Raw genomic sequence first — 27,802 nt, 5'->3', positions numbered from 1 at the left:
ATTCATCAGTAAAACAAGTAACTGAAACCATCATTATTTAGTTAGCCTTTGCTAAAATTTTAATATATTTCATAGTTTGTCAGACTCAGGTATAATAAGTAAAGGTAAATAAAATTTATTTTAGAGTTGGCCCTTCATCATGTTCTTTTATATTCTAGAACATACATGCACTTCACCTTAATGCAATGCTTCCTTATCCCATGATCCATGTGGTCAAAACTATCTTCATAACAGCACTAAGATGTGAACATGCAATGCGCTCATCATACTTTCTTAAAGTAACTCCATAAATATATATATTAAATATTTCTTAGTTTTTAATATTTTAAACGTGGTAAATATTGATGGAATGTAAGAGTCAATAAAGAGTCTCCCAAGCAAGAAAAACTAAATGAGTTCATCATCACCAAACCAGTATAACATAAAATGTTAAAGGATCTTCAAAAAGAAGAATAAGGAGGAGGAGAAAGAAAAAAAGAAAAAATATATATATAAACAATAAAATGACAATAAATATATATCTATCAATTGAATCTGAAAAACAAAATAAAAAATCAAGCACAACAGAAACAGACTCATAGACACTGAGAACATTCTGATGATCCAGGTTGGAGGGGAGCTTGGAGAGTTGAGTGAAAAAACTGAAGGGATTAAGAAGTACAAATTTGTAGCAACAAAATAGTCATGGGGATATAAAGTACAGCATAGGGACTATGGTCAATAATATTCTAATAACTACGTATGGTATCAAATGGGTATAAGATTTATTGGATTGATCACTTAGTAAGTTGTTTTGTTTTTTGTGAGAGAGACAGAGACAGAGAGAGGGACAGACAGACATGAAGGGAGAGAGAAACATCAGTTCTTCATTGTAGCACCTTTGTTGTTCATTGATTGCTTCCCCAAATATTCCTTGACCAGGGGGCTACAGCAGAGTGAGCAGCCCCTTGCTCAAGCCAGTGACCTTGAGCTTCAAGCCAGAGCCTTTGGGCTTCAAGTTAGCAACCATGGGATTTTATCTATGATCCCATGTTCAAGCCAGTGACCTTGGAATTTGAGCCTGGATCCTCTGCATCTCAGTTTGACACTCTATTCACTGCGCCACGGCCTTGTCAGGCTCACTTAGTAAGTTATATACTTTCTAATCATTGGTGTGTACAATTGAAACTATTAATATAATATTGTATGACAACTGAAATTCAAAAATAAAAGCTGATTTAAAAATTTTAAAAAGTATAAATGAATCAGGAGAACAAAAATTTGAGAACCATGAATGTAGGATAAAATTATTCCTTTTTTCTTACATAATTAAAAAGCACATATACCAGTATATTTCTTTGTCACTGTTACTCTGAAAATAGTCTCAGCCAGTCCTATTAATTACAACTTCTAACGAAAGAAATGAAGTTGTATTTCACAAAAGAACTAGAGAGTGGAAAATCAAACTCTTGCTCACACGCTAGGTATTCCAGCACAATAGCAGAACTCATGAACACACTAAACCCCACTTTTTACACACATATCCATACATCCTTTAAACATCTTTTCTAAAGCAATAAAAAAAATATTCATTAATAAACCCCAAAGCTACACCCACTCCATACTTTAAAAAGGTAAGAAGCAAAGGCATACAAATTTAAAATTATGCTGAGTAATCAATGTTAAAGTACTCTCTTTCAAAACCATCTAGGTAACCAATGATTATTCATTAATTAATTCAGTTTAATATCAGTCTAAGGCTTTACGCTAGATATCAAGAAAATTATCTTCAAGATGACATATTAGAAAACTTAATTCTGTTGAAAATAGTTTTGTCAGAATGATTTATTAATAAAAATTTACATTTTTCAAAATCTTAAATATTATAGAGTATTGATGTCAGTACATTTGATAAAAAAAAATTGTATAGGCCCTGGCCAGTTGGCTCAGTGGTAGAGCGTCGGCCTACCGTGCAGAGGACCCAGGTTCGATTCCCAGCCAGGGCACACAGGAGAAGTGCCCATTTGCTTCTCCACCCCTCCGCTGAGCTTTCCTCTCTGTCTCTCTCTTCCCCTCCCTCAGCCAAGGCTCCATTGGAGCAAAGATGGCCCGGGCGCTGGGCATGGCTCTATGGCCTCTGCCTCAGGCGCTAGAGTGGCTCTGGTCGCAACATGGCGATGCCCAGGATGGGCAGAGCATCGCCCCCTGGTGGGTAGAGCATCACCCCATGGTGGGCGTGCCGGGTGGATCCCGGTCGGGTGCATGCGCGAGTCTGTCTGACTGTCTCTCCCTGTTTCCAGCTTCAGAAAAATGAAAAAAAAAAATTGTATAAATCTAAGTAAAACAAACCTAAGCTATACAAAAGGTATGTCTGCATTTTACTTAATACTGATAAGGCAGGAAAGATGAAATTATTTTATATTAAACTAAAATTATTTAGCTAGGTTCATTTACCAAAGATTTATCTTTTTTAAAAATTAATTTCAATGGGGTGACATTGATAAATCAGGGTATATATGTTCAGAGAAAACATCTCCAGGTTATTTTGACATTTGATTATCCTGCATTCCCATCACCCAAAGTCCAATTGTCTTCCATCACTTTCTAACTGGTTTTCCTTGTACCCCTCCCCTCCCCCAACACCCTCCCTCTCTTCCTCTCCCCCCCCCCCCCCCGTTAACCACCACACTCTTGTCCATGTCTCTGAGACTCATTTTTATGTCCCACCTATGTACCGGATCATATAGTTCTTAGTTCTTTCTGATTTACTTATTTTGCTCAGTATAATGTTATCAAGGTCCATTCATGTTGCTGTAATTGATCCAATGTCATCATTACTTATGGCTGAATAGTATTCCATAGTATATATGTACCAAAGCTTTTTAATCCACTCATCCAGTGACGGACACTTGGGCTGTTTCCAGATCTTCACTGTTGGGAACAATGCTGCCATAAACATGGGGGTGCATTTCTCCTTTTGAAACATGCTATGGTGTTCTTGTGGTATATTCCTAAAAGTGGGATAGCTGGGTTAAAACGCAGTTCGATTTTTAATTTTTTGAGGAATCTCTGTACTGTTTTCCACAGTGGCTGCACCAGTCTCCATTCCCACCAGCAGTGCAGAAGGGTTCCGTTTTCTTCATATCCTCACCAGGACTTACTCTGTGTTGTCTTGTTGATGAGCGTCATTCTGACTGGTGTGAGGTGATATCTCATTGTGGCTTTAATTTGCATTTCTCTAATGATTAGTGATGTTGAGCATTTTTTCATATGCCTATAGGCCATCTGTATGTCCTCTTTGGAGAAGTGTCTATTCATTTCTTTCACCCATTTTTTGATTGGATTGTTTGTCTTCCTGGTGTTGAGTTTTACAAGTTCTTTATAAATTTTGGTTATTAACCCCTTATCAGATGTACTGTCGAACATGTTCTACCATTGTGTCGTTTGTCTTTTTATTCTGTTCTTATTGTCTTTAGCTATGCAAAAGCTTTTTAGTTTGATATAGTCCCATTTGTTTATCCTGTTTTTTATTTCACTTGTCCGTTGAGATAAATTGGCAAATATATTGCTGAGAGAGATGTCAGAGAGCTTACTGCCTATGCTTTCTTCTAAGATGCTTATGGTTTTACGGCTTACTTTTAAGTCTTTTATCCATTTTGAGTTTATTTTTGTGAATGGTGTAAGTTGGTGGTCTAGTTTCATTTTTTTGCAGGTAGCTGTCCAATTTTCCCAACACCATTTGTTGAAAAGGCTGTCCTTACTCCATTCTATGCTCTTACCTCCTTTGTCAAATATCAGTTGTCCATAAAGGTGTGGGTTTATTTCTGGGTTCTCTGTTCTGTTCCATTGATCTATATGCCTGTTCTCATGCCATACCAGGCTGTTTTGAGTACAACAGCCTAGTAGTATAACTTGATTCTTGAAGTGTGATACCTCCCACTTTATTCTTCCTTTTCAAGATTACTGAGGCTATTTGTGTTCTCTTTTGGTTCCATATAAACTTTTGGAATATGTGTTCTATATCTTTGAAGTATGTCATTGGTATTTTAATTGGTATTGCATTGAATTTATAAATTGCTTTGGGTAATATAGACATTTTAATGATGTTTATTCTTCTTAACCATGAACATGGTATATGCTTCCACTTGCTTGTATCTTCCCTGATTACTTTTATCAATGTTTTATAATTTTCCAAGTACAAGTTTTTAATCTCCCTGGTTAAATTTATTCCTAGGTACTTTACTTTTTTGGTTGCAATGGTGAAGGGGATTGCTTCCTTAATTTCTCTTTCTGACAGTTCATTGTTAGTGTATAAAAATGCCTCTGATTTCTGAGTATTAATTTTATATCCTGCCACTTTGCTGAATTCATTTATCAGGTCCAGTAGTTTTTTGATTGAGACTTTAGGGTTTTCTATATACAGTATCATATCATCTCTAAATAATGAGAGTTTTACTTCTCTTTTTCCAATTTGGATGCCTTTTATTTCTTCTTCTTGTCTGATTGCTGTAGCTAGGACTTCCAGCACTATTTTGAATAAGAGTGGTAAAAGGTGGCACCCCTGCCTTGTTCCTGATCTTAAGGGGACTGCTTTTAATTTTTGCCCATTGAGTATGATGTTGGCTGTGGGTTTGCCATAGATGACTTTTATTATGTTGAGGTATGTTCCTTGTATTCCCACTTTGCTGAGTTTTCATCAAAAATGGGTGCTGGATTTTATCAAATGCTTTTTCTGCATCTATTGAAATTATCATGTGGTTTTTCTCCTTCCTTTTGTTTATGTGATGAATCACATTGATTGATTTGCAAATATTGTACCAGCCTTGCCTCCCAAGAATAAATCCCACTTGATCATGCTGTATGATTTTATATATATAAAGTTATTTGCTAATGTTTTGTTGAGGATTTCAGCATCTAAATCATCAGGCATATTGGCCTATAATTTTCTTTCTTTGTATTGTCGTTACCTGGTTTTGGAATCAGAATTATGTTCACCTCATAAAAAGAGCTTGGAAGTCTTCTTTCCTCTTGAATTTTTTGAAATAGCTACAGAAGAATAGGAGTTAGTTCTCTTTGAATATTTGGTAGAATTCACTTGTGAAGCCATCAGCCCAGGACATTTATTTTTTGGGAGTTTTTTGATAACTGTTTCTATCTCATTTGTTGTAATCGGTCTGTTTAGGTTTTCTGATTCTTCCAGATTAATTTTTGGAAGATTATATGTTTCAAGGAATTTGTCCATTTCATCTAGGTTGTCAAGTTTTTTGGCATACAGTTCTTCATAGTATTGTCTTACAATATTTTGTATTTCTATTGTGTCAGTTGTTATTTCTCTACTCTCATTACTAATTTTATTTATTTGAGTCCTTTCTCTTTTTTTCTTGGTGAGTCTGGTTAAAGGTTCATCGATCTTGTTTACCTTTTCAAAGAACCAGCTCCTGGTTTCATTGATCCTCTGTATTGTTTCTTTAGCCTCTATGTCATTTATTTCTGCTCTGATCTCTATTATTTCCTTTCTTCTACTACCTCTGGGCTTTACTTGCTGTTCTTTTTCTAGTTCTTTTAGATGCAGGGTCAAGTTGTTTATTTGAGCTTTTTCTAGCTTCTTAAGGTATGCCTGAAATGCTATGAACTTCCCACTCAGGACTGCTTTTGCTGTGTCTCATAAATTTTGAGTTGATGTATGCTCATTATCGTTCATTTCTAAGATTTTTTTTTATTTCTTCTTTGATCTCATTGTTAACCCATTCATTATTTAATAACATGCTATTTAGTTTCCAAGTGTTTGAGTATTTTTCAGTTTTTCTGTTGTGATTGATTTCTAGTTTCATGCCATTGTGATCAGAAAAAGTGCTCAATATGATTTTAATCTTCTTATAATTTGTTGAGACCATTTTTTTACCCTAACATGTGGTCTATCCTAGAGAATGTACCGTGGGCACTTGAAAAGAAAGTATATTCTGCTGCTTTAGGGTGAAAGGTTCTGAAGCTATCTGTTAAATCAACTTGATCTAGTGTGTCCTTTAAGTCTGCTGTTCCTTTGTTAATTTTCTTTCTTGAGGATCTATCTAGTGATGTTAGTGGGGTATTGAAATCCCCTACTATTATAGTATTGCTGTTGATCTCACCCTTTAAATCCATCAAAGTCTGCTTTATATATTTAAGTGCTCCTATATTAGGTGCATAAATATTTATAACACCTAATATTTCTTCCTGTTGGATTGCTCCCTTTATCATTATGTAGTGACCTTCTTTATCTCTTACTATAGCCTTTGTTTTAAAGTCTATTTTGTCTAATATAAGTATTGCTACCCCAGCTTTTTTTTTTATTTCCATTTGCGTGAAATATTTTTTTCCATCCTTTTATCTTCAGTTTATATGCATCTTTTGTTTTAAGGTATGTCTCTTGTAGACAGCATATGTATGGGTCCTGTTTTCTTATCCACGTAGCTACCCTATGTCTTTTGATCAGATCATTTAATCCATTTACATTTAAGGTTATTATTGATATGTAGCTATTTATTGCAATTTTATTCTTTAAAACTGTATTCCTCTTTTGCTATATTCTTTTCCCCCTTTGATCTGTTTACAACAGGCCCCTTAACATTTCTTGCAGCATTGGTTTGGTTATAGTGAATTCCTTGAGATTATTTTTGTGTGTGTGGAAAGCTTTTTTTTCTCCTTCAATTTTAAACAATAGCCTTGCTGGATAAAGTAGTCTTGGTTGTAGGCTCTTGTTCTGCATTACTTTGAATGTTTCTAGCCATTCCCTACTGACCTCAAGTGTTTCTGTTGAGAAGCCAGAAGTCATCCTTATGGAAGCTCCTTTGTAGGTGATAGCCTTTTTTTTTTCTCTAGCAGCTTTTAATATTTTCTCTTTATCATTTAGCTTTGGTATTTTAATTATGATGTGTCTTGGTGTAGATTTCTTTGGATTTCTCTTTAATGGAGTATTCTGTGCTTCTTGAATTTGTGAGACATTGTCCTGCCTTAATTTAGGAAAGTTTTCAGCTATGATATGTTTGAACAAAGTCTTTATTCCTTGTTCTTTCTCCTCTTCTTCAGGAACCCCTATGATGTGGATGTTATTTCTCTTCATGTTGTCACAGATCTCTCTTAGTGTTTCCTCAGACTTTTTGAGTGTCTTTTCTTTTTTCTGCTCTGCTTCCGTACCTTCATTTATCTTGTCCTCTAACTTGGTGATTCAATTCTTAGCTTCATCCATCCTGCTTTTAATTTCTTCCATTGTGTTCTTCATTTCTGATATTGTATTTGTCATTTCTGACTGATTCTTTTGTATTATTTCAATGTCCTTTTTTATATTTGCTATCTTTTTACTTAGGTGTTTGTAATGACCACTTATTGTTGTTCTAAGATCTTTGAGCATCCTAACAATCATTATTTTAAACTCTGCATCTGGTAATTTGGTTATATCTGACTCATTCGGGTCCTTTTCTTGAATTTCTCTTGATTCATTTGTGTTGCATTTCTCTGCCTTCTCATTTTGTCTGTGTAAAAGAAGATTTTGGTGACTGGGGTCTACTGGGTGTGGCCTCTGTGTTCCCTAGGTGTGGTCTGTCTGCAGGCCTGCCACCCCCTCTGCTGCTGCTGCCTAGGGCATTCAGGTATGGGTGTTGTGGGTGCCAGCCCACTGGGTCTGTTGCTGTGGTTTCTGCCTCTCCTTCAGGGGAGGGGCTGTGATCACATGCTTGAGTGCACAAGCCTCAGTGGCCTCGGCCTTCACCCTGCCCCCACAGGTGGGGTTATGTTCCCCACTGGGCTGCAAGCCTCACCCCCCCCCAGGGCAGGGGTGAGCACCTTTGCTCAGCTACGGGTCTCCACCTGATTCCAGGCTTTTGCCCTGCCCCTGCAGGAGGAGCCCTCTCACTGGATGGCTGCAAACCTTGGCTCCACAGGCAGGGCAGGGCTGCATTCCCATGCTCAGTCATGGAATTCCGCCTGTTCTGGGCTTTCACTTCACTCCCGTGGGAGGAGCCGGCTTCAGGCCTCAAGCCTTGGTTCTGTGGGCTGGGCAAGGCTGTGCTCCTGTGCCCTTGCTCAAAATTGTGTCTCTGCCCCTTCCAGGACTCCTGCCTTTCCCCACCAGGCTGGATTGCAGGCGGCCCACAGCTAGGCTTAACCACTTTCCCGCATGCTCTCCACCTCAGCTGGGCAAGACTGAGCTCACACCTGGGCCTCAGTTTTGGTTAGCTGGCTTCCATCCTTGCCGACGGAACCACGCTTCTGCATCCCACCGCTGCCCGTCCTCGGGCGAATCTTCAGCCATGTGGTTGGGGGCGATGGAGTTCAGACCCTAACACTCAATACAGTAGACTCAAAAGCTCCCTCCTTCTAAACGACTCTGCTCTATGTACTGTGGGAGAGCTTGTTTGGCTGGTGTCCTGCTTCCGTTTGCTGGTATTGCTGTTTCCAAGGGAAATATTCACTTCAGATTTGGGGAGTGACTCAGCCCAGGGGTTAGAGTGGCTGTACTTCAAAATGTTTCTCCCTGTGCCTCCTAGATTACACTCTCTTCCCGCTGCTCTGGTCCTCTCCTCTCTCCCTGTCCCCCAGAGTCCCAGGCAGGGGTTGTAAGAGAGGTTTTCTGTTCGGTCCCTTTAAGAAGAATCCTGTGTCTGAGAAATCAGTCTCTTTCTCACAAACAGTATCTTGACTTGTTTCCAGCAAAATAATATCCATACTCCTCTTCTAGGCTCTAGGGCTGCATGCTGGGGCTTTGTTCCTGGGGCTCAGGACCCTCCCCTCTCTGCTACACTCAATTCCAGCCACACAAATCTCTCCTGGCTGCCATTCACTCCAGAGAGCTGGGCAGCCCCATCCACGTTTCTGCTTTTCCTACCAGTCTCAGTGTGGCTTCTTCATTGTTCCTTGGTTGAAGATTCCTCTTAGTTTAGTCCAAAGTTGGCTTTTCCAGATGATGGTTCTTAAAATTAAGTTGTTATCCACCTTGGTTCTGGGAGGTGGAAGTGGTACGTCCGTCTACTCCATTGCCATCTTGTTCTCTCCCCAAAGATTTATCTTCATTAGGTGAACTTGGATCCTTAAAATGTTCCCATGTTAGTTTTGATAAGAAAATATTTAAATTCTAGAATATTTACAATGTTAATAGTATAGTTTTTCTTATTTAAGGGAATTTAGAAATATTTGGTTTACATTAAGATTTACCTCAACAAATCAATCAGGACAGAGCTCTTTTATATTAAAAGACCTTATACTCTAATTTATTAATACTCTCATAATAAAAGATAAAATCCTTTTTGAATTTGAGATACAAAGACACTTCAAGTGCTCATAAATTCAGATCTACACTTTTGCCACAGGTCAAAAGTAAATATAGAAATACAAAAATGCATGGTCCAGATATCAAACAGCTGCTTTCCATTCATTAGGCACAAGATTCTTAATTGACTCAAGCTCAAAATGGACAAATAGATAAAATAAACAAAAAAGACTAACAGATGAGACTCTCTGTTGTCTCTTATTCAACAGGGTATAGAACTCTAACTCTATAATCCATTAACCTACTTACAGAAATCATTACATGAGCAGACCATGAAGCCAATTTTCAATCATGGCTGTCACTAACAGGATATAATATATTGGCTATAATCAAACTAGAAACAAAAAAAAATCAGTAGAGGGAATATAAAAAAGAGAAACAGAGTCAGCAAAATTATATTCTTGAGTTTCACCTTTAAATGAATCAATAAATATAAATTATACATCTGAGAACCAAAGAAAGACATGCCTGAGCTTAAGTTACCATTAAAATACATTTTTTTGGCAATGCATTTTACTTGGTTCTGTTAGGTATATTCATTAGTCACCTTGCTAGATTACCTCCACTGCTAGAAAGGGTAATCAATCATTTTGAAAGAGTAAAAGTATAAAACAAACGTGTGTACCCAAAACACTCATAAACATTGGTACATAAAGACACATACACTCCCATATTCATCGCAGTATTATTAAAACATAGAAACAACCAAATGTACCTCAATGGAAGATTGGCTAAAGATACAGTACATACATAAAATAGAATACTACTCAGCCACAAAAAATGATGACATATTGCCATTTACAAGAACATGGATGGACCTTGAGAACATTATACTGAATAAAATAAATTAATCAGAAAAAGCTAAGAACTATATGATTTCACACATAGGTAGGATATAAAACTGAGACTTATGGACATAGATAAAAGTGAAGTTATTATCAGGGGGGAGAAAGAGGGGAAGGAAGTAAAGAGGAACAAATATACAGTGACTTTGGGAGATGGGTATACAACATAATCAACAGTTCAAATGCTATAGAAATGTTCACCTGAAACCTATGTACAGTACTCTTATTGATAAATGTCACCCTTTAAATTTAATTTCCTAATAATTAAAAAATAAAAAATACAGCCCTGGCCGGTTGGCTCAGCGGTAGAGCGTCGGCCTAGCGTGCGGAGGACCCGGGTTCGATTCCTGGCCAGGGCACACAGGAGAAGCGCCCATTTGCTTCTCCACCCCTCCGCCGCACTTTCCCTCTCTGTCTCTCTCTTCCCCTCCCGCAGCCGAGGCTCCATTGGAGCAAAGATGACCCGGGCGCTGGGGATGCTCTGTGGCCTCTGCCCCAGGCGCTAGAGTGGCTCTGGTCACAACATGGCAACGCCCAGGATGGGCAGAGCATCAGAGCATCGCCCCCTGGTGGGCAGAGTGTCGCCCCTGGTGGGCGTGCCAGGTGGATCCCGGTCGGGCGCATGTGGGAGTCTGTCTGTCTCTCCCTGTTTCCAGCTTCAGAAAAATGAAAAAAAAAAATTAGAATTTAAGAATAAGACTTGCCTGGTCTGTGGTGGTGCAGTGGATAAAACACTGACCTGGAATGCTAAGGTCATCAGTTCAAAACCCTAAGTTTGCCCAGTCCAGGCATGTATAACAAGCAATCAATGAACAACTAAAGTGAAGCAACTATGAGTTGATACTTCTCTTACCTCCTTTTTCTGTAAAATCAAAAAATAAAATCTTTAAAAAAAAGAATAAGACTTCTTAGATACAGCATTTTAAATTTATTTAGTAAGATAATGGTTAGAAATATAGTTCTAACTTATACAATTTTTTTAATAATAAGACTGCACCATTTATTTATTAATTTTAATGGTCAAGATACTAAAACATTATTTTATTTTATTTTTCTTTCTTTTTTAGAGAGACAGAGAGACAGGAACATTGAGCTGCTACAACAGTCTTTTATTCCAAGTAATAACCAGAGTTAATTTTAACACTCAGGTTTCCATAAACCTAAAAAATGTTCACTATGAATTTTATTGTTCTCAAGGGTAATGATCAGAGAAATTACTTTATGTTTCATGTAACATATGAAAATCTATATATATCATTTCCCTTGTTAAGCAGAACACATTTTAACTTTAGCAATTCATATACATGCTCTTATATCATTTCTGAATAAAGTATATGTAGGGGTTTCTTGCTTGAGAAATGTTGATAGAAAAGGAAAGATAAGAAGAAATGTATGTTTGGCTTTTTCCCTACCTGATGCTTCCTGGAATTTTCTTTTTATTCAGGTGTAGTGAGGCTAACTGATCAGGAGACAACTGCCATTAAATGAAATAGTTTGTTCTCACAGTTCCCAAGGGGAGGGGACACACTACTCCATACAGGGCCACATGCAGAAGCCCCAGGTTGACCAGGAGGCAGAGGAAACCAGGGAAAAGCATGGCCAAGAGTGGTTTTTTATTGTTATTCTTGTTTTGCTTTTATTTTATGCTTTTTACTTTTTTATTTATTTTTTTATTTTCTTAAATTTTAGGTGACATTCAATATTATATTAGTTTCAAGGATACAATATAGTAGTAGACATCTACATAACTTACAAAATGATCCCCTCAATAAGGCTAGAACCCACCTTTCACCAGAATTTTACATTTATTTACTCTGAATTTCTAGAGACTAAATCTTGTTTAAAATGGAAGGACTACCCTAAAAAAGTAAGTTATTGATAGATCTGTGAATTATGTAATTTACTTGCACTTATCTTTTCATACACCAATTACAACACTCTTGAGATAGAACTATAAATTATGTATTTGCATACAAATGGATGTAAATATAGATAAGTATGCATTATTAATATTCAGTGGAGAATGATGATAGTTAAAATTATACTTTAATGTTGAAGGTGAACTATTTATATGTATATTTTTTACATACGTGAGAAAAACATCATTTACTTCTTACAAGATATTTTTGTTTTCTTTATGTCCATTTATATTTAAATTCCTAGATTATCTAAGCATTTCTTCATTTTCTTCACTTTTTTTTTTTACAGAAACAGAGAGAGCGTCAGAGAGAGGGACAGATAGGGACAGACAGACAGGAAGGGAGACGAGAAGCATTAATTCTTTGTTGTGGCACCTTAGTTGTTATTGATTGCTTCTTTTGTATGTGCCTTGATCAGGGGGGCTCCATCCGAGCCAGTAACCCCTTGCTCAAGCCAGCACCCTTGGGCTCAAGCCAGCAACCATGGGGTCATGTCTATGATCCCATACTCAAGCCAGCGACCAAGCTCTCAAGCTGGTGAGCCTGCGCTCAAGCTGGCGACCTCAAGGTTTCAAACCCGAGTCCCCCACAGTCCAACGTTCTGTACACTGCATCACCACCTGGCCAGGCTATTTTCTTCACTTTTTAAATTAAAAAAAATTAATTAGACAACATGAGTTATTAATTATTACCTACTTATAAAGTTAACACTCTAATAATATTGATGTAAATTTGTTATTTTAATGATTTTTTTAAAATCCTCTCATGCCATGTAGTTTTTGCTTTGCACATATAAAACTCTCTCCTAACATGGTAGGGAAGTTTGACACAGATTAACTACCACGGCCCCTTATATTCATCCTCTTGGCAAGGACAGTCTTTATTTTGCTTCTGGAATGGAAACCAATTTTCTATACCTTGAGGCCCTAATCTATTTGTACTCTCAAAAGCAAGGGAAGAACGAGTATCTGAACCTATGATAACATTTGGACTCTAATGCAAAAATACCAGTGTTATAATCACTTCTCTCTTAAGCTATATAACATCTCAAAGTTGTGGAAGAGAGGTCCATGATATCTGGCTTCATTTAAGCATGCTGTGAGCAACTCCATGGTCTTAGAAATTATCCAACTGACTACAGCCTGGGGCTGTTTATTTAGCAAATGCATCCAAGATGATTTCTAATAAGAAACTGAATCCAGATGGGGTAAATGGATCTTTAACCTAAACTTGTATTCCAAGCAAATTGGCATAGTTTTTTAATAAAGACAGTATACTTGTTTTTTTCTGTCTTTTTTAGAGAATAATAATTTCAGTGTTTCCTTAAGTTACATATTAATTTCATTAATTCACACATAAATTCTGTGTCAGACTCTGGACTGGAAGCTGGTAAATGAATCACTGAGAGGTCATTTCCCTGGTGGCATTAGACATCCATTCAAGCAGTCACACAGGAAACAAATAATCAAATAAATAAACGTATAATTGCAAATTATAAGAAATGTGAGAAAAAAGATATTAGTTTCAAACACCAAGATCTATATAATTGATGAATTTTTTAACTGAATGGACTCACTTCAGAAGATTATAATCATGCCCACTGTTAAATGCCAAGTCGGTAGAGAGTCAATGTGAGGAAGAGAGAAATTTTGTATTCCTTTATTTTTTATGGTGATTCTGGGATGGGGAACAGGAGGTGGCTATACACAGTCCAAAAACCAACATTCAAAACAAGAGTATAAGTGAGTTACTTAGGGACTTAACTATTTATCTGAGGGTATGAAATTGGAGAGTAATGGACAGATTAAAAATATATTAATTGGTTGCCCTATTTGCTTTATCTCTCTTTAAAGAAAGAGTAACAGAAAAATGGATATAGGAAAGAAATAGAAGGGAAGAGACGGTAGGGGAATAAAGAGGAGGAAGGAAAGAAGGAAGGAAGGAATAGAGGGAGGGAGGGAAGGAAGGAAGGAGGAAGGGAGGGAGGGAGGGAAGGAAGAGGGGAAGGAGGGAGGGAAGGAAGGAAGGAAGGAAGGAAGGAAGGAAGGAAGGAAGGAAGGAAGGAAGGAAGGAAGGAAGGAAGGAAGGAAGAAAGGGAGGGAGGGAGGAAGGAAGGAAGGAAGGAAGGAAGGAAGGAAGGAAGGAAGGAAGGAAGGGAGGGAGGGAGGGAGGGAGGGAGGGAGGGAGGGAGGGAGAAAGGAAGGAAGGAAGGAAGGAAGGAAGGAAGGAAGGAAGGAAGGAAGGAAGGAAGGGAGGAAGGGAGGAAGGGAGGAAGGGAGGAAGGGAGAAAGGAAGGAAGGAAGGGAGAAAGGGAGAAAGGGAGAAAGGGGGAGAGAGGAAGGAAGGAGAGAATAAAAAAATGGAAGGGAGAACTTTCAAAGATTACTACAATTCTATCTGCATCTCATCCTATCTCTTCTTTCCCTACCTGTCTCTCCCTCAACACAAATACAGTGCCAAGATCACCATGTGTATCATTTCAATGTCTGTTTTTACATTTTACTACGCACGCACTCATGATTTCCTAAGAAATATAATTTGTTCTTGTAAGATTTTAAATAAATGTAGTTTTCAGTAGGCATTCTTTTTTCTACACAACCAATGTTAGACATACCCATGTTGAAACATATAGATCTAGTTTATTCATTTTAACATCTGTTAAGTAGTCCAGTATATATATATGCTTTGCTGTAAAGTTAGGACCTTTACTCATTTTTGGTTTTACAGGATTGCTTGATAAATAAACATCTATAGTTCTTCCTGTGTGCAAGTGAGGCATCTAGGTGCAGAAGGGCTGCATTGGGCTGAACTGTCCAAGTTTTATTTATTTAATATTGTACTTGTAGAAATGAATAGAAAAGATACAACTATATTTTGTAGAACCATTTGGAAATTTTTGTTTTACAAAAAGCCCTGGGACAAAAATTATGGTTTTGTTATTATTACACTCTCTGGAATGGTTCATCATTAACTTGGAAACATATAAAATTTCTTTTCTATTTTTGCCTTTCAATTAGCTTAATTTTGATGGTATTCATTGTGAACCGTCAAAATCAATATAAGCTTTATTTTAAATTTTAATTTCTATAATTATACTTCAAAAAATAGTAGTAAAACTATGAGAATACATGTCAAAAGATATTAAATTTAACATATATTTATTCACCTAATTAACAGAGCAAGACAACAGCCAAATTAATCTACGATGGGACTCTCTTCACTCTTGCCTGATATTTGGTAAAATTCTATTACTTGTCTTCTTTTAATCATAAAATTATATATTACTAATTATTTTATTTTCTAAAGAACAGTTCCAAATACAATTTGTAAACAAATTTATTAAAAATTATTTACTGTTAATAATTGAAAAATTAAAATAAAATCAAAGTATCAGTTTTCATCTACTTAAAAACCCGTACAATGTCCAATTAAGCAATAGTGTAGAAAAATTAGTCCTCCTTTGCATTATAATTTTAGACACTCTTTTAAGAAAATATTTTGGCCATATGTCTTGTTTTAAATCCAAAAGAATCATTATCTTTGGATATAGTAATTTTACTATTGCATTTTGAGCCTAAATAAATATGGGAAAAAACATATATTCATGAAAATTTTTACTTTAGCATATTTTAAACTGATAAAATTGAAACCCACCTAAATGTCCAACATAAGGCATACAGTTTTCTACCAAAAAATTGCAATCCTGATAACAAAAAAGAAAATGTTATGATATTAGGAGTTAAAGGGAAGAAAACATAATCTTGAGCATGTTTACAAATACACAAAAATCCAACAGAGAGAAAGGGTGATGGAATATAAATATACTACAGTGCTAATGGCTATTGTGTTAGAAGTAATATTTCTCCATTATTTCAGAATATTTTTAAACTTATTAATTATTTAAAAAGAAAAAGAGGCCCTAGCCGATTGGCTCAGTGGTAGAGCATCATCCCAGTGTGTGGAAGTCCCTGGTTTGATCCAGTTAGGGCACACAGAAGAGGCAACCATCTGCTTATTCACTCTTCCCCTTCCCCCTTCTTTCTCTCTCTCTCTCTCTCTCTCTCTCTCTCTCTCTCTCTCTCTCTTTCTTTCTCTCTCTCCTCTCCTCCCACAGTCATGGCTTGATTGATATGAGCACATTGGCACAAGGTGCTGAGGATCTCTCCATCGAGCATCCACCTCAGGTGTTAAAAATAGCTTGGTTGTGACCATGACCCCAGATGGGCAAAGCATAGGCCTCAGACAGGCATTGCTGGGTGGATCCCAGTTGAGAAGCATGCACAAGTCTGTCTATCTCCCCTCCTCTCACTTGGAAAAGAATAAAATAATTGTTTAAAAAGAAAAAAGAATGATATTCTCAAACCCTGGTCTCATTTCCATAGAGAGCTCAAAATTTTGCACATTTTATATACTGCCTTACTCATGTTTGTTTTGGAGTTTTGTTTCACAAGGGAAAATTATGTCCTAAGACAATACAGTATTTTAATGTCCTATCACTTTTAAATCTTATTTTACTCCTTCAAGAATACCATTTCAAGATTATTCTGATTACCTTTTAGTAAATGTGTCAGTTCTTTGTTCTGCGAGAGATCATGTGGCAAAGCAATAGAACATTTTTGCAAATAATCAAAAAAATTAATAATTGTGAAAGAAGATCCTTATTTTTATCCCTTAATTCTGTCTGAGTCTTTAACTATTCTGTACTTATTACTAAATCATGGGATTTACTTTAAGGTAAACATTTCTTTGACTCTGATTTTGACTTTTACTTCAATGCTTAAATCCCTTCCCATTGTTTAAGGGCTTGTTATTATTTTAATTCCTAACAATCAGTCCACTATAGGAATTCCTGATGATCAAGATTATGAGAATAAAGGTGCTTGGATTTGGAGGAATAGCCTTGTTTTTTTCTGTCCCCTAGCACATATTTTGGGCAATTATTAGGAAACATTAGACAAAGTAGAAATTTAATACATGCTCTTATATTTAGCAGATATATGGAAATAGCGATATAATTTAGGCAAAAAACAGCCTATCATGAACTCAGCCAGACATCTGACATCTAAAATATGACTGAAATTGGCACTGGATCTTTGACAAGGGTCCATGAACTACTATTGTCTTACTATTACTTCTTTTATTTTTATTTTTTGCTCTTTCACCCTTGGCCACCCTGATTTATGAACTGCTTCTCATATTCACAAAGTGGTTCATGAATCACCCATTCCCAACAGAAATGAATAAAAATGAGCCCATTTACACAACACTTGGTATGTAGCTAATTACCTGAAAATGACTGTTTGGAATTGTACTGAGAGGAGTATCATTAATGTTCAGCACTAAGAGTACACAACAGAGGAGGAAAGAAAGCAGAAATATGAAAACAAAAAATAAAAATATAAAAGTAGTTTTGATTGCAGTGAGGATTTTTTTCAAAACATCACCAAACAGTACTTAATGATGCCTTATAATAGAGGGATGGTAAATAAGTTGTGGGGTATCTATGTAACAGAACCCTGAGAACCTATTAAAATCATGTTCATGGAGAATAACAATGACTTAATAAAATTCTTACTTATAAAGTTACATCAAAACAGCAAATGAAATTGTTAAATACAGCATAATGTCAACTTTATTAAGCAATATACTTGAAAGAAATAAAATTAATAATAAGTTGTAGTAATGTGATTGTGGATTATTTTTTTCTCATCTAAAACTGTATTTTTCAAGTGTTTTATGATTATATTAATTTTACAATGTATAAGTATTCTTGCATTTATTTTTTAGAAGCATATACTTTCAAAATAATAATAGCTACAGTTAATTGAGTGACTACTATGTACCCAGCATTGAACTTGCATGTGGATCTAGCCACTTTCTTCTCTTTCCCTGTTCCATGCTGCATCCCAGCTACCTAATACCTCTATTTCCAAGTCAAGGTTAAGGCATCTTTGGTCCAAATTGCCACTAACTGAATAAGTGTGGGATTGAACTCTCTCACTCCTGAGCGATTTTTGTGCTTTCTTGATAATATACACATTTCCCTGATATGAGATATTTAGATTTCTAGAAAAATAGCAAAGATTGTCCCAAATGAGAGATAAGCATGTCCCATCTGGCCATTTTATGAAACCAGTAGCCAGTGCCTCTATCTTGTATGATCTGAGAACTGACAGTATTAAAATAAACAAAAATAAAATAATTTTGACTGCATAAAGGTACATAAATATTTTTAAGGGCTGTAACCTCAATGCTCACTATATTCCTGACTTCTGGTATAAGTCCTCTATCATTGATTAGGTAAAGTATGTCTTGAATTACTGCTAACAAAAAGAACGCTAAAATTATATAAGTAAACTCTTATTTTTTAAAATTTGTTATATTGCTTGCAGGAAAAATTTTATTGAGCCAATTGTTCCCTCCTTAGCTTGGCCAAAATATAATAACTAGAAAGAAAACAAGCCGTAGCTCTTGAATCTAGGGTAATCTGAATTTAAATCCCAGTACTACCGTTTACAGATTATGTAAATTTGGAAACACTTTTTAATCCCATCAGGTGCCAATTTCTTTATCTTTGAACTTGGCATAAAAATATTGACATAAAAAGGTAATTTTACATAATATAATACATGTGTTGTAGTCAGAATAATGGTCCTCAAAAATACCTATGTCTTAATTCTCAAAACCTGTGAATATGTTACCTAACATGTCAAAAGGGACTTTGCAGATATAAGTAATTTAAGGATCTTGAGATGAGATCCTTGTAATCACACATGTTCATATATAAGGAAGACAAGAGACTTAGAGGGTGAGGAGATGTGAGGACAGAAGCAGACATTGGAGTGATGTTCTATGAAGATGGAAGAAGGGGCTGTAAGCCAAGGAATGCAAGCAGCCTCTGGAAGATAGAAAAGGCAAGAAAACGAATACCCCCTTAGAGCCTGCAGGAAGAACACAGCCATGCTGAAACCTTGATTTTAGGGCTTACGGCCTCCAGAACTATAAGAGAATTAATTTGTGTTGTTTTAAGCACTAAATTTGTAGTAAGTTGGGAAACTAGGACAGTATTTAAGATGTTTAGAACAGTGCTTGTCATATAAAAGCCTAACATAATAGTACATCAGGTCCCTCTGTCCCTTACAATTTTAGTAAGAGTAGCTTCAAACCACAGCCCATTACCTGTGAAGCTCCAATGCTTTCCCCACAATGACTGAAGCTTCCCAAAAGGCTTATGTGACGTGGCCATCTCTGGCTTTGAAGTTCTGAATTGGTTTCAGAACTGAGTTTTTCCTGAATGAGTTCAATTTATAAAATACTGTTCCATGAATGGTGCCAAGATAAGGAATTCAGCCCCTTTCCAAGAATAAAAATAAAACATTTATGTAAGGATTTACTCTGGGAGGTTGGGGGCAAGGGTGTGGGGAAGCAATGTTTACTTTAGGTAAATAGAGAAAAATTTATTACCCTAGCAATGCAAAAATCTTAAAATTGCATATTCAGTGTGTCTGTTCTTAAAATTTTTTGCTGCTCCATCCTTTCGCTTCCCATACCTAAATTCCTCCTAAATCTCACACAGCTGTTTATCTTTTCTTGTCATCATTCCTGTCTCGTACCCTCTGAATTTTACCTTCAGATACCAAGGTATTTCCCTAAATGTAGTAGCCTACCTGAAAGAAAATTTGATGTCAATTATGAAATAATACATATTCTTTTCACCACTCAGTAAGTGTTAACTAAGGGAAAAATCCATGTACTCATCAGATATAGCTGAAGCTAACCCATCAGTCTTCTCTCATCGGTTTTCTCGGTTGATAGACCTCACATCGATTACGGGGGCAGCCTCAAGGCCAAAGAAGCCATTCTTCAAACAAACTTTAATGAGTGATACTGATATCCATCTTATAATTGCTACTCACTATCAATCTCACCAATCTTAGCAAAGTGATTCGAATTCTGCATATTCAAGCATTTTTCCCTTCTCTGTTCTCGTATTCTATAAATACAGATACTATTAAGTTGTGAGAGTTATGTTCTACAGAGATCAGGTTTAAAACCTGGGAGCTTATCTTATAAAATTAAAATCACAACCATATGTATATAATTTGTTCACTTATTTAAATCCACATTCTTAGTTGCAAAGTGCTCCCTTTATGTACATGTGTGAGTGTGTGTGTGTGTGTGTGTGTGGCCAGATTTTAAGCTATTTATGAGCCAGGATGTCCTAGATTGTGTTTTGTCAGCAGTGATAGTCATGCTGCTCTCAGACATCAAATACACATGCTTTGTAATTACAGTGATTCTTAAGGTTAGTGACCATGAAGAATACACCTTAATAAATGAATACAACAGCAATATGATTTCCGTCCATTCCCAAATATCATGGGACCACAGTTTCTAACAGCCTATTATAGTGTTCTGACCTAACCTTTATTTATTTTTTTGACCTAACCTTTAAAATGTCAATAAATTGGATTATAATATAAGCTATTCTAAATGTCTTTGAAAGGAGACAGGTGAATGGTATGCTGTCATGAATCTGTACCTCTGGGAAGTCTATGTTCAGAAAAACAGTCAGTTAATACTTCAGTGTGGAACGTTAAATACAAAATTCTAAAGACACTCCAATCTTGAAGCTCTGAATCCATCCAAGTTTGTGATCTTTGGCACCTTTGATTCCACAGATTTAGAATATCAGCCTGCTTGAGCCACAGTGTGAGCACATTTCCATATGGATGTGCTAACTAATTGTAGAGGTGACTACTGCTGAGCAATTGCATTCAGCAAGGTGAACAAATGGAAAAACAGGGAGGGAGCAGTCATTCTTAGAGATGTTCACTCTTGCTTCTCACCCAGAAGACAGAAGAGACATTAAGGAAAATCTCTTTTTTTGTTAATAATCCTGGGAATTCTTTCTGGCATTTTTTTTTTTTTCAGAAAAAGCCCAGGGGACTCAGCTCACTTAGGCATAAATTTTACAAAATCTAGAAATGCCAAACTCTTAAATTACCGGAGACCAACACTGTGTTGCATAAATTCCTATAGGCCACAATGTGAATTTATGAGTACTTGCTGAGTCAATGATTCCTCCCTTCTAAGGACGCTGTGGGTCCCTGGTGGTCATGTTTGTATGTCAGTGGCTTTCCCTTCAACCCTTCATAAATAACTTTGGGAAAGTTGGCACCTAACCCAAGTTGGGCCAATCAAATGCTCTAGGGAAGTGGAAATGTGGATCAGACAGATGCCAAGGAGGGAGTGGTTTCACTAATGTCAGTGCTTTCCAGAGGAAGACAGCACTTCTTACAGCTCAGTTTCCTGAGCTACCTTGATTCCAGCCCTTTCTGAATTACCATTACTCAGACTTTTCTAGGTTTTGTAATGGGATTTGAGGCAAGAGAGGTTAACTGGTCAAGTAGATCATAATTGAAAAAATATTAAGTCATGGGCAAGCCTCTGGTGTGATATATTGTTTCCCAAGGTAATAGTAATTAGATTTCTTATATCTATGGATTGCTGAATAGATTGATCATAACAGATAGCGATTGCATTCCTCACAACTGTAGGACTCATAAACATGACACATTAGTTATTCATTTTACACACAAGGCTTTGTTAGCTTTTCAAATTGCTTTGTAAAAACTCCAGATCTCACAACCAGTGAATCAGTGGTTCAGCTTAAGACTTCAATGCATGCCCTGATTTTGATGTGATATGGTTAACTAACCAGATAACATGTGTTTGAAAATGAGGTCAGTTAAGTGAGATATGCTGACCAGTGAGATTCAAATCATATTCTCAAGTGAAGCTAAAGATGTTTCATAGTCTCACAAATAATATTTAATTCTAATTGCATCTTACAATATTGTAATTATTTAAAATGATAATAAGAAACAAGTACACTGTACTGTGTCTTGTGCTACATTTTAATGCTTTCAAGAACAACACAATATTAACATATGCAGCCAAGTTAATTTATACAGAGCATGGAACATTTTTACTTTGAAGCTAGTAAATCTTCCTTTTAATCCATCATTAAGCACCTACTAAAGATCAACTACCTATGAATGTATCTGAGCCATTTATAAAGGTGTCATTGATCATAGAGGTGGTCACTTGGCACACAGGTTTTTGTTTTTCACCTAAATCAAGGTAGCCTATGGCTGGTCATGTAAGATATTTAGAAACAATGTTTCACTATTAGGATTTTCTCAAGGCTATATTAATAAAATACAACAGAAAAATATTGCAGCTGAGGGAGATTTAAGGCCCTAATTATAATTCCTGTTTTCAAATTTGTGTGCTCATTAAAATAAATGTCAACATTTGAACTTATTAATTTTATATTAACAAAATACTGCTTTTACTAATTTCATTTGTATTGTATATACTGAGCTTCTGTATAACATTTTGTTTCATTAAAGTTTTCCTCAAAGGGAAAAGTTTGAAAACCACCATTGTAGCCGAGTTTCTCCACCTTGGCTCTACTGACATTTTAAAACATAATTCTTTACTGTTGGGGTTTTTCCAGTCATTGTAGGATGTTTAGCAAATCCCTGGCCTCCACCAACTAGATGTGAGCATCAAGCCTCCGCCATCAGCCTGACAATCAAATACGTCTACAGATGTTGCTGAAGGTCTCTGTGGGGGAAAATGATTCACTGGCTAAGTCATAGGATCATAGGGCTGCCTACACATTAGTAATTTACAAATAATGTTCATATCCTCATGATGTTATTTATAAGAAACTGTTAAACAAATGCTATAATTAAGTGGATAGATCATTTTTAAAGCATTTTAAAATATTTATTCTGTTGTTTCATTAAGGGTGCTTGAAACCTATGCAGGCCATAAAAATAACATTGTAAAATTGTATTTTCAGAAAACAAAAGAGATGCATGATATATTTTTAAGTGAAAAACATTAATCAACTCGTAGTTATGGGAGTAAGAAGCAAGAAAGACTCCAGTAAAATTCTTTCATGTGCTAAATTTAGGAATACAGCTAGCCTTTAAATTTTTGTAAAATACTTTGAAGAACTTTTTTTTTAATTGAAACTGAAATTTTGTTTTGCTCTTGTCCTATTGTTCAAATAAATTTAATTAAATTGACCAACATCCTGTCCAAGAAAAGCTTCAAAGGGGATGGCTCAATGTTCATTCTGTGAACTTTGATTTTTTTATAAGGAAAGCCAAAGAGAAATTGGAATGGGCTAGGGTTTTTCTTAATAATATTTTTAAGAAGAAGGTTCCTGTTACGTTAACACCGATGACCAAAACAATAATTCACCTTGGCAGACTCAAAAAAAGCATAGGAATGATAAGTACTTTGTCAAATTTAGATACACTATTGATGGCAGTGTAAATTGGCACAACCTTTACCAAAGATAATATGGCAAAGCTTAAAAAACATATACCTTCTTTCTAAGCATTCCTTTTCTAGAAATAGCCAATAGATGTAACAAGACATAGTAAACCGAACCAGTATATTCAGAGCATCTTCATTTGTTAAAATAAAAGACAAGAAACAGTGGAAATACCCACCAAAAGGTGACTGGAAAAATAAATTATGATATTTCCATACAGCTGCACAAATTGAAGTAAAAAAATTTCAGGCAGTTTATTATTTACTGATATAAAATCAATTCCAAAATGCATCGTAAAAATAGCCATAATAATGATTAGCATTTGTGTAGCACACATCTTTTTTAATTATCACTTTCATTCCATTCAGTAGCTGTTTTTGGATGGGTAAGGGGATTAAGGCTCAGGGAGATAAATTAAATAGCCCAAGTTCATACCACTAGTCATCAGCAGCAAAGAAAGACTGACTCATTTAATCTGCCTACCTTCAGACTTTTTGTGCCCACTGCTAAACATGATTCAGAGCTAGGAAGCCTGGAACTGGAAACCATCATGCTTATGATGCTCTCTCTCTCTCATCCTGACAGAATCACAACCACAGCTGCATGTATGATGGACCTACGCAGATATCCTCTGGATGAGCAAAACTGCACTCTGGAGATTGAAAGTTGTGAGTGACTTGGACAGGGGAATGAGAAAGAGGGATGTTTGCTTGATCCAATTAAATTCAACCTTGCGCTGAATAATTATTTACTAGGATATTTTCAGCTATACTGTGCTGCCAACTTTTTAAGGTTTCCCAATCTAGTGACATTTTCCCTTATATTGGTGGCTCCAAGGTCATTTCAATGCAGTTAAATGTTTGAAACATTAAGTAAAGTCTATTTAATGTAGCTGGACAATTTATGAGCTCATGCTTTCTCCTTCTCAGAATGGAGTTTCTCCCAAGGCACACTAATACCCAATCTGCATTAACAAGAGAGGAAAAGTATTTTAATATGTAGCAACATTGTAGGATTGTTTCTAATTCTATTGTCTGCCCACCTGAAGGATGGTAAATTGTTGTCTTTTAGAAAAACCCCATGGTAGTCTTTTGTGCTTTTTGTCTTTCTTCACAAGATCAAGCTTTCATGAGGTTTGTGCATTGGACTAGAGGCTTAATGTGTTTCAGGTCTAGTACTGATTTTGGTTTTGTGACAATTTTTAATTGCTTTCTTAACAATTTGAATATTTTAGTCACTAAGATTTAATCTGTTTGACTACCTTTGTTTCATTGTTTCACAGCCATCAGCAAACAGGCATTTGAGTCCTTTATTGGGACTAGAAGGTCAAGACAATTTTCTGGTTTTATGGGGCACAGAAAGGTGCAGTAGCTAATTCACAAAAATACAATACCACCACATGTAATGTGAAAAGTAGACAAATATTTTATTTTATTCATTTAAAATATTACCCTGATCTAAACATCAAAACAGTAAAGGAAAATAAGGAAATTTCAGGTCACCTTATAGTATTATTAAAAATGTACTCCTGCTTATCTGATTTTTAAGTAATTACATCAATTTTCTAGTTTTACTAAATACAGACATAGAAATAAAGAAGCATATGTAGATATAGATCTAGATTCAGACATAGACATTGATCTACTACCACTAGAAACTAGAATAAACAAGAAAATTTATGAGCTATTCTTTAACATCTTAATTTTTAAGTTCATTGTATAAATAAGTTGATTTATAGGTGTTAATATGTGAAAATATTGATGATGATTTTTGGTTTAAATGCCAATGACCCCAAAATTCAAAAGGTAGAAATGAAATATGAACCTGATCATTTATCAATGGCCTGTGGTAGTTTATAAATAAGGCAGAACTTGAGCTAAGGAAGTAAATCATTAGCTTTTTGAACTGACATGGAATTGGTTAACTCATGGGTTGCTTCATATGCATTGCCTTTTATCCTTGATATTTCTTCCATTGATTGTGATTCTTTTTCTTTACTACTGCTGGACAGCTTTAGGATATGACATCCTCTTGAAATTCAAAGATCTTATGGTTACCATCATTCACGTTAAAAAGTAATGAATTCGACAAGTACTCGAATTTATTCTGTGTTGTAAATTATCAAGTGCTATAATTATCAACACTTATTTTCTCCTAAAATGTGTATTTTATTTTATAACACATGTTTTCTTATTATTATGTTGTATCTTTCTTTAGGTAGGCAATCTACTTTATTCAAATTTAGAAAATAGATGACTTTTAGGTCCATGTATCATATCATATAATAACCAAAACAAAAATGTAAATGATGTAGAAATAAAAAACATAATTTTGTGGGGGAAGCAGAAAGAGCCAGATAGTCCAAAATAGTCATTAAAAAAATGGTATCAGGCAATAAGTGGTAACTCAGGCACATGATAATCATTGAGGCAATTTAGTAAGATGCAATTGGCTGCCTGGACAGATGGATGAGACAGTGTAACTGGGACCCTAAAGTCAGCTAATATGTAGGACTGCAGGCAGATGGTGGCCATCATTAAAGTGACCCAACAGCATGTCACAGAACCTTAGTCCCTGAAGGTATTTACCTAAAGAAAGCAGAAACTTGAGTCTCTAAAAATCTGTGCAATGAGAAGTCTAAAAAGACAGTAACTTGGGAGAAAAGGCAAAACAAAAAACCAAAAAGAAAAAGATTAAAAAACAGAACTGCCTTCTACTTGCTAGAAAAAAGCTAGGCATTAATATATTACCTCCATAATATAAGTTTTTCTAACAACATTTGAGAGATGATGTATCTCAGACTCAGAGAAGTAAAATAATTTACCCAGGGCCACAAGGAAAGGATAGTGGTGAATCTTACTACCAGAGAATCTTGCAAATCAATAGGTGAGCAAAGGAGCAGAACATCAATGAGGAGAAGTACAGCACCACCTGGAACCACTCTCAGAGAGGTTGAGGATGCTGAGTCAACCAAAGACTGGTCTGTATTTTCAAAAATTATCCCTAATAAAGGTTATAATAGAGTCCAGAGGCTGGGGCAGAATTGGCTTTTAGGTCAAAGATAAAATTATTGCAACTGCATAGCAGGCAGTCTGTGGGTACAGGGAACCAAATAGTCCTTGATTCCATTGATGTTAAACTAAAAAAATATTTATAAACCTCAAATGACAACCTTGTTCAGTTTTAAATTTTTAGTTAAGATGTATCCCTTATTAACAGTAGTTAAAGCAATATAAAGAGATCTTAAATATTAAGAGAAATAGTTGGCTCAGCGGTAGAGCATCAGCCTGGCGTGCGGGGGATCTGGGTTTGATTCCCGGCCAGGGCACATAGGAGAAGCACCCATTTGCTTCTCCACCCGCCCCCTCCTTCCTCTCTGTCTCTCTCTTCCCCTCCTGCAGCGAGGCTCCATTGGAGCAAAGATGGCCTGGGCGCTGGGGATGGCTCCTTGGCCTCTGCCCCAGGCGCTGGAGTGGCTCTGGTCAAGGCAGAGCGACGCCCTGGAGGGGCAGGGCATTGCCCCCTGGTGGGCAGAGTATCGCCCCTCAGGGGCGTGCCGGGTGGATCCCGGTCGGGCACATGCGGGTGTCTGTCTGACTGTCTCTCCCTGTTTCCAGCTTCAAGAAAAGAAAGAAAGAAATATTAAGAGAAATAAGTCCAAACAATGAAGTAACACGTGGCAATAATATGGAGTTCCAATGAGCCTTGCTTGTTCTTGCCTAAATACATAATCAATGTTGTTAAGTATTAATAAATTCAGAATCTGTTATTCAACTATTTTTAACTCTTTGTGAAGAAACATGAGTTGCATTATTTGCTGAAACAGTTCTTCCTGAATTTATGAAGACTTTAACTGAGCTTTAAAGTGATTACAAGTGGAAGCTGTAATGTCTGTTGGGAAATAAGAATGATAAATTAGACATTCTACAAATGTAAGGTTGAGCCAATTATGCTTTTGTAAACAATAGAGTAAGAAACATTACCTACCTTAAAAAAATATACTCATTTGTATACCTTCTCATCACAATTCCAAGGAGGAGGCAATATTTTGCTTGGGTAGGTCCTTTGAGAAAAATTAAAGATGTTTTTCTTTTCTTTAATGTCACCTAATCAAGTAAAATTGGAAAGGTCATAAAGCCTTGTTAAATTGAAATTGTAGTTGAACTTGGAGCAGATTAAGAGCTTTATAGCCCTGGGATGCTATAAAAACAGTTAATGGCATATAGAAAAATCAATCAAGAAATTTAGTATTTAGTGAGTTTGGAATTTGAAATCAATAAAGCCATCATGTGAAGTTTTGGTAGCCACAAGCTTCATGCATATATAGGAGGGATTGAGGGGATAGCAGTCATTGAGGATTCAGGTGCCTTTTCCCATTCTCTGCAGCAACAATTGAGGA

The 27,802-nt window shown here is 36.2% G+C and overlaps 1 protein-coding gene and 1 non-coding gene across 2 annotated transcripts in view; both read left to right on the top strand.

Moving 5' to 3' along the window:
* The window catches only part of GABRB1 (gamma-aminobutyric acid type A receptor subunit beta1), a 381,935-nt gene that overhangs the window by 258,032 nt on the left and 96,101 nt on the right, over window positions 1-27,802 (top strand). Inside the window, exon 5 of the mRNA XM_066281210.1 lies at window positions 23,989-24,071. Coding sequence (XP_066137307.1) covers window positions 23,989-24,071 — 83 coding nt within the window. The remainder of the gene's footprint in view (window positions 1-23,988; window positions 24,072-27,802) is intronic.
* Window positions 1,910-1,985, top strand: TRNAG-ACC (transfer RNA glycine (anticodon ACC)). The gene has a single exon. It is a non-coding gene; the product is annotated as a tRNA-Gly (tRNA).

The sequence above is a fragment of the Saccopteryx bilineata genome, chromosome 5 (assembly GCF_036850765.1).
Source record: "Saccopteryx bilineata isolate mSacBil1 chromosome 5, mSacBil1_pri_phased_curated, whole genome shotgun sequence".
NCBI lineage: Eukaryota > Metazoa > Chordata > Mammalia > Chiroptera > Emballonuridae > Saccopteryx > Saccopteryx bilineata.
Note: the sequence above shows the minus strand (reverse complement) of the source record. Positions and strands in the feature narration are given on the sequence as shown.